This window comes from Charadrius vociferus, unplaced genomic scaffold (genome assembly GCF_000708025.1).
Source record: "Charadrius vociferus isolate BGI_N301 unplaced genomic scaffold, ASM70802v2 scaffold68, whole genome shotgun sequence".
NCBI lineage: Eukaryota > Metazoa > Chordata > Aves > Charadriiformes > Charadriidae > Charadrius > Charadrius vociferus.
The window spans coordinates 4,663,345-4,672,951 of NW_009649946.1; the positions used below are offsets into that span (position 1 = coordinate 4,663,345).

Genomic DNA, 9,607 nt, shown 5'->3' on the forward strand with positions numbered 1-9,607 from the left:
AATAGGGAAAGATGAGCGGATGCTTCTCTTGAACAAGATCGTGGTTTCCCTGCCTGTGCTGTCCCCCTGCATCTGGATGCCTGGGAGCTGGAGGAGCATCTGCTCAGAGAGGTGGTTCAGCACATCTTCCCCAAAATCAGGAGTCAGACACAGTCTAAAATAACCCTGGGAGGTTTTGTTACCGCTCTGAAGTGTCCCATGAGAGACACCCCCGTAGCAAGCAGGCGTGGAGCTCTTCCTGGGGTTTTTGCGCTTCTTTTTCTTCCTAGGATACTGTCTGTCCTCCTGGAAAGTTGCCCTCCAAACTGAGAACTGCTGATGGAAGGTCTCCATGTACATCACGGAGTAGAAAAGATGTAGTTTTCACTGATCTCATTTTGAGCAAATAGCTTCTTTAAACAGCATTAAGTGGGGTCTGCTGTTTGCTGACAGCGTTTCCTTTGGAGTTGTTTCTCTTGCATTAGTTAAGGTGGATTTGTGCGCTAATATATGTCTGTGCAGTTGTGAATTAAGCTTGTCCCCCATGTTGCCACCGGCTGTTGGTACATGCACTATTACCACTGCACTCTCTGTCTCAAACAAAGTGACTTAAAGTTTGTGTTCTGTCCTGCATTAGCACTTCGGTATGGATTTGGAAATGGAAATGTGCATGATGCGTGGCTCACATGTGGCAGTTTTTCCTCTTATGAAATGTAATTTATACTTGAAAGTATAAAAATTAATTGCAGCTATCAATATCTTTCTGAATTATGAAACTCTTTGTAAATGTTAGCAGATGATCCAGGCAAGAAAATGCAGGACAAAGCTGTATGCGCTGTTATATAATGGTACCCTATAAATTGTGCAAGACTGTTCCGCTAAGACCCTATAATATCTACATATTAAAAATGCTGTTGAGACTGTCTCTTTTAATAAATCCGGGTAATAAAGCTAGAAAAAGATATTGCTGGAAAGTTGTATACTCTTCCCTACAACTCATTTTATGTTTCACTGCTTTCCAAAAAGCTATCACAATCAGCATTTAAATTGGTGTTACTTGTTTTGTTAATTCAAAATGTTTTATTTTGTTTATAGACAAAAATTGTGGACAAAGACAAAAATGTGAACGAACAAGAATTTAACTTCGAAAAAGTGAGTCCGTGGGACCTAGCGAATCTCAATATTTTAGTGTGCAGGTGTGTGTGTTTTTATACTTGGGAAAGCTACGGTGGGAGCGATGAGAAACACTTCTAAAAAAGGTTATCTCTTGGAGGTGAGGATTTCCTAATAGGTAATTTTTGGCTGTGTGCCATGCCAAAGGAGGAGCATGCCTGAAGTTGTCAACTGCTCTGTGTGAAGAGAGGCATGTTACAGCTCTGTGGCCTTTCTTTCTGGTCTTCTGGGGAGAATTTGAGGAGGATCACTGAATATTAACTGTGTCTAGCTATGTGAGTGCCCATAATGTACAGCATAGCTCTTTCAGGCCCATGGTGCTAATCTTGGATTTCTGATCTTGTGTGGGAGGGCGGAAAAAAGCATATTAACATCTGGTTTTGAAACATCAGATTACTTTTTTTTTCCATTTGTCTTCTTGTTCTCATGTGTTCTTATATGAGCATAACTAGCATTGGCCTTCTTAGATACCGATTCGTTTACAGATCTGTGCAAGTTGCTTTATATGCCTGATCTCTGCTCAGGGGCATGTTGTGATCCAGTGAAATCTCTCACTGGAGGTGCTGCATGGAGCTCCGTCCTGCTGGGAACAGTGAGGATTTAACCAGTGCCTTTAAAAGGAGTATAAATTCACCACTGGTTTTGCCAGGGTATTCTTGTATAGCATTAGCTATACATATGTAGGTAGTCAAAGCACTTCACCATCTGCCCACGTGTGTTTCTCACTGGTTAAGTGCTCAGCAGCTGTGGAACGAGGATGGTCTGTAAATGTTGGGTGCTGTGGGTAGCACATTTCGTTGTTGCTCTTTGTGCAGCACACGATACATTTTTCTATAGAAGGTATCCATTACATGTATTGTTTTATGTGAAATGAAGAGAATCAAGTTTTCCCCATGACAGTCCTCACCATCCAGAGGTGAGATGGATAGTGGTTAACTGTTCTGCCATATAGCTCCAAACTCAGTTAGTTTTATTTTATCACATGCTGATTTCGGGGATTACCCAGGGTTTCTTTGGGATTATGACTTTGTTGTGGTCTGTCAAGCGTTATTTTACAGCAGGGTGGACAAATTATGAAATGCTTGCAATTTTCTGTAATGTTTTAGGCTCGTTTGGAAGTGCACAAGTTTGGAATCACTGGCTACAAGAAGCAGGAACAACGCGTATGGGAACAGGAGCGTGCTATCATGCTGGGAGCCAAGGTAATTGTCACTTGGTTTATGCTGGGCAGTCACCCAGCTGTTACAGTGCAGGAAAGCAGTAAGAAAACACGGAGGGGTGTGTTGGCACTACTTCTTTAAAACACAAGATCTCCCGCTCTGATCCTTCTCCCACCTCATGCTTATTTTTACGTTTTCTGTTCTGCCTGGTTTATTTTCTGTAGACATTTGCAAAATCAGTATGGTTGTGTTATCAGATATGTTGTTTAGATGAAATACGACTGACTGGGGTAGTAAACAACATTTACTTATTTCTAATCAGGCTATTCAAAACTAAATTGTTGGAGGGAGTTTGTTGCTTTTTAAACCTTTGCTCTCCTGGTGTGTTAAAGATGGAGGAAAAACTTTTCAGTTTTATTTATCAGTAGTGTAAAAGGAAAAAATAATTTTCTAGGGTTCTTTTGGGAGGTGAGGAGGTTTTTCTTTGTAGCTCAGAGGGTATGTGGAAACCTTGTAGGACTCATCCAGAGCGTAAACATCCCTCTCTACTGTCTCCACCAAGAAAGATACGGTTCCTATGTGTCTACCTTACATCCCTTAAGTCCCTTCCTCTTGCCCAAAAGGAAATAAACTATTTCTAGTGTTTCCCGCTGCCACCTGAAAGATATTTTCCATGCAAGCGTGTGAATATTTTTTGAACCTACTTGAAAATGTAATCAGTGGTATCCCTCCCAATCTTTATTGCAGCCCCCTAAAAAGGAACATGTGAACTACAAGACTTACCAAGAGAAAATGAAAGAGAAAAAAGCAGCAAAGGATGATGATAAGGGGAAGGTTTGTGTGAAACTTTCTTTATATAAAGACAGTGCGTAAGAGCTGGTCCAAGAGCCTGACAGATAATGCCTCAGGCATGGGAGGAGTACCTGAGCTTGACACCTTCCACTCCCCATGGAGTGGGTTCCCAGCTCCAGCAGGACTAATCTCATCAGTAGAAGCTGGTTGTGTGCAGTCTGAAGAGCACAGAGTTAGGTTTGTGTTGTGATGGATTTCACTGCCTCGTCCTTTGAGGCCAATAGATGGATGACACAAAACCAGCAGTTTTGGGTTTTTTTGTCGCTTGCCTCTTAAGGGGGGGAAAAAAAAAAAAAGGCCTCCAATTTGTTGCATGTTGTCTAACCATGGAGAGCCGGATCTTCAGCTGGTTTTGTATCAGCACAATTCCATCTAGCATCTTGCTCCCTATTTAAAGCAAGGGTGAGGTTTCTGTTGCATCCATCCTCTAGCACAGCCCATCTGGCTCCGAGCCTGTTCCCTGCTTCCGCGTGGAGCTTTCGCGTGTAGGTGGGAGCGGGCTGCGGGGCGGGTAATTGCTCTATCAGCCTGTTTCCTGCCACCCCCTTTCCCAGGGGACCTACTTCTCCTCCTCTGTCATGTGGCTCAAAGTACATCCACTGCATGACCAGACACGGGCAAACCCTGTCATTTGGCAGGTACGCTCAGTCATTTGACTAGGCACACCTGCCTGGTAGTAAGTCCATCTTTTGACCCAAGGATCTGTCACACGCCCAAGAGGCAATCCTCTCTCCTCCTGTGGCTAGATTGGTGCCTCCTCACATGGTGGGGACAGCGTGTTGATCTCGAGAGGGCTGTACTTTCCATGACAGGAAGGGCTCTGGGCACTCCTAGCAGTGCCTCCGTAGCGCGTTGCATCACTTGGCCTGTCGGAAGGTCTCACAACCTCCTTTAAATGCCTCCTGCTCCTAGAAGCAAAGGCTACCTTGTGTTTTATGTGCAGGTGGTTGTTTAGCCAGGGTGCTTTGTTCCCTTTCCATTAAAATATGTATCTTTAAAAACAGGAACATAAAGGTGATTCTCTTAAGAAGAAGAAGAAGAAAGAACAGGAGAGGTGAGCTGTTTTTAACATGGTCAAAATTAACTTGCTTTTTTATAGCCTCCCCAGGGTATTTCCCCTATGCACAGTCTTATACCATAAGTCATTGAGATCACAGTGGAAGGAACTTCTCCAACTGCAGAAGAACTCATAGTTAAAAAATGGTGACCTTGCTCTGTGTCTAGCAGTTTCAGAGTCTTTAGTTACACAGCTTAACTGAAAACGTGTCAGTTCTGCCCCGACATGTTTAAGACTGCAGCTGGAGTGTGTGGACCCAGGATATGCCACTTGCTCGTAGCCCTAAGAAAGAATTTCAGCAAAACACAAGCTATGGTAAATAGAGGCTTAAAAGGTGAAGCGGCATTCTTAATTATACTGTAGCAGGTTCACTGAAATGTACTCTATCTTCTTTCTCTATTTGAAAGTCTTTATTTTTAAACTTTTCTTAAAAAAATGTAATTTATTCTGTAATGTGCTGCCAATTTTGAAGGATTATGCAGGTAACAAATATTCTGCGGTCGTTACCTGCTATCATGTGATATTCCATAATACCGATTGCATGAATAGGTGACATTTTTCACCATATTGAGCATTTTCATGAGTTTCTAGTGTTTCTCTTGATTCTTTTTTTGTCCCTTCCTATTTCAGGAAGGCCAAAAGGAAGAAATCAGTGCCTAGCATTTGGCCTGCAGGACAAGTTGGAAAATTCAGAGATGGGACCTTGATTCTGCAAAGCTATGACATAAAGAAAATTAAATCATCTAAAGTTATCAAATGAACTTCTGATACAGAGTGAAATGGACAATACGCATAAGATAGAATTCACATTGCCACTGGCACAGATTTGTGGAGCTTCCCCCCCCCCCACATGTCCTAACTTTTTTTTACCTTATTTGTTGTTGCAGGATTTTCTATCTTCCATTCTGCCTTGGGAAGAATATGAGAATTTACCATTTTATAAATAAAAATAACACATTTTATTAAGAAGGTTACACAGGCTATTTTTTATTAGTCAATACGTGCTAAAGAAAGCATTTCACTTCCTAGAATCACCATATTGTCTAGAAGTAAAATATTAATTTAATCCATTAATTAATGGATTAAAATATATAGCTCTTTGCTTTCATTTGGAAGGAGTGTGGAAAAGGCAATCCCTTACTTGCTGTGAACCTGAAGTAAGTATTCTCACTTATCGGATATCCATCTGTTTCGGTATCTATATGAGTTGATAGTGGAACTGTACAACAAACAGTGTTCCTGTCCAGTGAAACCTCTTAAGATTCAGAAAATCTCATGTTCATTCCAAAATTTTGTCCCAGGTAAGATATAACCTGTGTATCTCTGCAGAGATCTCCAAGTAAGTACCTTTGAAATGGTGGGTTGGTTGTTTTTTTAAAAAAATAACAACAATAAACCCAAAAAACATCTAAGACTTGAGCCAAATGAGGCATAAGACATGCAATAGCCACTGGTTTTTCGTGATTAACTTGTGTTGCTTTTGATCGGTGTTCCCATGCCTCGTAAGGCTATTCTATGAAATCTTTGTCAGCGCTGAAGTTTTAGTGCTATTTGGATTTCAGTAATTTGGTGTTTCTGAAAGAATGGTTTTGTCCTCGATATTTTTTTTTTTTTTTTTAAGTTTGTGTTTTCATTAGAAATGGCAATTGTTAGCAATCTTCCAAAATGCCATCTCTGTTCTACCTCAAGCTAAAGGAACTTGAATATTTTAGGGAGGGGCAAAAATAAGGTGTCCTCATCGAGCGACACAGGACTGATTTCTCTTCTAATGCTTGGGAAAACTGCACTTTTAGAAGACTCTAGTGTCTGAATTTGTGAAAATATTTACTTTCTAGCCAGCTGTGGTGTGTGGGTCTCAAGGTCTCAGTGTTTTTGAGTTCGCCAGGTGCAGGGATGAGGAGGAACGAGACCCGGGCACTTGACCCAAGCTAGCCAACAGGATTGTTTCCTACCATGAACATCAATTCAATGTAAACTAGAAAGTTTGCTGAGGTGTTTCTCTCCTACGATGGCTGTGATCCTGAGAACTTATTGCCCCAGTGCCGGACCCCTGAGGCCTTCCCTTCCTCTTGAAGCCGTAGCACTCACAGTGTCCCATGTTTGCTGTCCACTGCTGGGATTGCACAGCTTCCTACTGGTATAATGGGCTGAGTATAATCCTGTATATTTTATATTGGTATTGGGATCAATATTGGTGTTTTAGTGTTATTAATGTTAATTATCTAGTCTTATTCTATTAAATCTGCTTATATTTCCACCCTCGAGTTTCCTTATATTTTCCCCGATTCCCCTTTGGTATTTATGCTACTCCTCAGCTCCCTGGGTTCTCCCTGGGTGGTCAGCAACAGTTTCTGCAAGGACCAAACTACTAAAGGCTGGCTCCCTCCTAAAGAAGGGATTTGGAGGAAGGGTCATCAGGTGATAAAATAATTGTGTAAACGACAATAAGTTGTTGTGGGTTTCTCAAACCATAACATAAGGTTAACTGTTAAAGAACAGAGGAAAAAGTTTATGCTGTGGTCTTTAGATGTAAGGTTCTCTGGAGCCTGTTTGAACAGCTCTGGCAGTGAAGCAGGTTTATACGAGAAGCAAAACAGCCCTTACTGGAGAAACCTCTTCTAGGTATATTGGTGAAATTCAGCGTACCCCTGCGGGCTGGGGAAGCGTGCTCCCTGGCTGCCACCTGGGAGCCTGAACAAGGTGGCCTCTAGTCCTGAGCAAGTAGGAGGTTGCCCCCTTCTCAGGATAAGAAAGTATTCTGTGGTAGGGAGAGCCACACCAGGGAAAGGGATGCTTTCTCACACGCTCCTTCCCCCATCCCTTCCACCTTACTGTCAGGTCCTGGAGAAGTGCCCTGCCGGCTCGAAGAGGAGGGAGAGAGCCCCGAGGGAACGAGAGCTGGGTAAGAAGTGGGAGGGAGTGTTACTGGAGCCATGTGGGAAGAAGAGAGGTGTGCAGAGTTGGGTTGCTACATACCATTATCATATTTCATAATTGTGTAATTTGATTTCTTATTCAGTATTGGTTGCAGATTCAAACAGGAATTAATCCTGAATATGTAGACTTAGAGAAATGTCAAATCACAATTGCGTGTAAAGGTGTAATCACTAAGCAGGATTGAGTACAGAGTATCAGGACTTGTTGAGGCAACGGATGGGCTTTAGATGTTGTGGGATAACCTGTATTTTTTAATTCCGGTTTAATCCTTGAGCTCGGTTATTCAGTGCTCGCTTCTAGACAAAGTTTTGTTCAGCTGGCTTTGGGTATAATGTGTTGTGGGAGTTTATGTCCTCAATCAGCTGTGGCAATTTGAAGGGTTGACTTCCCACCTCCACAGCTCCCAAAAGCTATTAAGGAGTGAAACTTGGTCAGAATGGAGTGTCTAATTTTTGCAGTCCTGGTCTCAAGCTTGTAAGCTCTGTTAAAGAAGAGTTGAAAAAAATCCAGTTCTTAAGGTAAAAAGTTGAAAACTGAAATGCCAAGCTGATAGTGGAACGTGAAAGCTTGAGGCAAGCAAATAAAAGAAAAGCTTATTCAAAATGTTGCTTTTTTTTTTTTTTACACACTTAACATTCATGTGTACACATTATGAGGTTTCTGCTATATGGTGGTAGGTTGCTTTTTTGTATCAAATCCCCACAGTGATTCGAGCTGGCCATGCTGCATCTTTGTAGAATGCTGTTCTCAGTTCAACCTGCCACCTTCAGGCCTACCTTGTTACTAGATGCGTTAACAAAAACGGTAACAACCAACAATTGGCAAACAAAACCGTTGAGAACCTTTTGTGCACCTAGTGTTTCTTTGGGCTGGCATGTGTTATTAATTAACAGAGTATGTAAGTGTATGTTCAGGCAGCAAGCTGTGTTGCTCTTGGAGTGTGTGCTGATATGCGAAAGCCAGTGTTGACTGAATAACTGATTGATGGTGGGCAAGGGAGAGCAGGGACCATCTTATTTTGCCCTCCACCTGCAGTTGAGTAGAGGAATGAGGGGTAAAGGAAGAATGCAAGGATTTCTCATCTGCTCTCTCTCGTATGCTTTTTCCTGTGACAGTTAGCTTTATTCCCATTTCCCCATATGCTAAACCAATTGTGATTACCCTTCCTCCCAGTCAAACCCTTTGCAAAGAAGGAGTTGACACCACATTGTTGTTTCTTGTGGGGGTGTGGGGGGGAAGTAAGGTCATGATGGATGGTGTCTCCACACTCTTGTCTGTACTTACTCCTGATTGTTTCGGCTGGGTTTCTGTTTCTTACCCCAGCACTGCTGTTAGTGTGTCATCGTGCTTTATTCTGCTTTATTAGCAGACATTTAAGAAGGTCGCATAGCGTCTATGAGTGCCTTTTTGCAGGAGCTGAGTGTGCTGCTTCTTGTAGCATTGCTTGGTCCCCCACAAGGCATCGGCGTGACAGAGGTGTGCAACTCTAAGATGATATGTTGTTTTAAACTGTCTTACAAAGTTTTGTCTTGCCTGCCCAGACAAGCTTTCCAACCTGCCCAGTCTGACTTTTACACTTACCTGAAGGCTTCTCCAGTGGGATCCTACTGGAGTCACAGTTATTTCCAGGCTCTGATTACTCCAGTGTCAAAAATTTCTGGAGACTGGGAAATCACTGAAAGCATCTAATATGGGTTGGAGCTAAATAACACATCCCCAGGTACCAACATCAGCCAGAGCTAATGGAGTGGTGCTGAGAAGGGGAGGTCTTTCATGCCACTGAATCCAGGGTATGTCTGAAGTGGAGGCATGGATGGTTGCTCTGAGGGAGGACTCTTGGCTTTCTCCAGCTACCAGGTTATTCTTGACTGTGGTATAAAGCAGGTATCAACAGCCGGAGCTAGGCATGCATCCTGCATGAGTGCCTTGTCTTCTTTGACATAATATTTTTTTAATAACATGTAATAATAAATAGGATACTGATGCTGAATTTGTTGGCAATGTATTAAGAATTTATTTAGAAACTGTAAAACAGCATAAACTCATATGTCAGGTTTTCCAAAAGGGTAATAATAATAATAATACACAAAATTTTAGTCGGACCAGAAGACAAAAAGCAGTTTGTTTCCAATTCAAAAAATACAAACATTTGCTACGGGTACAAAATTATAAAAGGTTTCTGTTTTCCTCTTGATCTGGTGACAGACACATACAGCAGAGATGTATATTTCACCAGCTCCAAATTCATATAAGCTATGGGAAATGATGATAAAGAAAAAAAAAAATGTCGTCGTTAAGAAGAAAACACAGAAACATCTTCTCGTCTTTCCTTTTAACCAGAAGTGAACACTGTTATCTTATTCCTTTGCACTTTTTTGGTTGCCAACATTTAAATTAATGTTATTCATGCTTCATATAACAATCAGAAATAACAGCAGGTTTACCTCAT

General features: G+C 41.8%; 2 protein-coding genes across 2 annotated transcripts in view; one reads left to right on the top strand and one right to left on the bottom strand.

The window, feature by feature from the left end:
* GNPAT (glyceronephosphate O-acyltransferase) overlaps positions 1–339 on the bottom strand; it is a 22,544-nt gene extending 22,205 nt beyond the window's left edge. The window contains exon 1 of the mRNA XM_009891485.1: positions 183–339. Within this exon, the coding sequence (XP_009889787.1) occupies positions 183–339 (157 nt within the window). The remainder of the gene's footprint in view (positions 1–182) is intronic.
* Positions 340–523: 184 nt separating this feature from the next.
* Positions 524–4,981, top strand: LOC104292153 (chromosome unknown open reading frame, human C1orf131). Its single transcript, XM_009891486.1, has 6 exons — positions 524–538; positions 1,075–1,131; positions 2,259–2,354; positions 3,060–3,146; positions 4,169–4,218; positions 4,852–4,981. Exons 1-6 carry the CDS (start codon positions 524–526, stop codon positions 4,979–4,981), a joined length of 435 nt encoding a protein of 144 aa, XP_009889788.1.
* Positions 4,982–9,607: the final 4,626 nt, after the last annotated feature.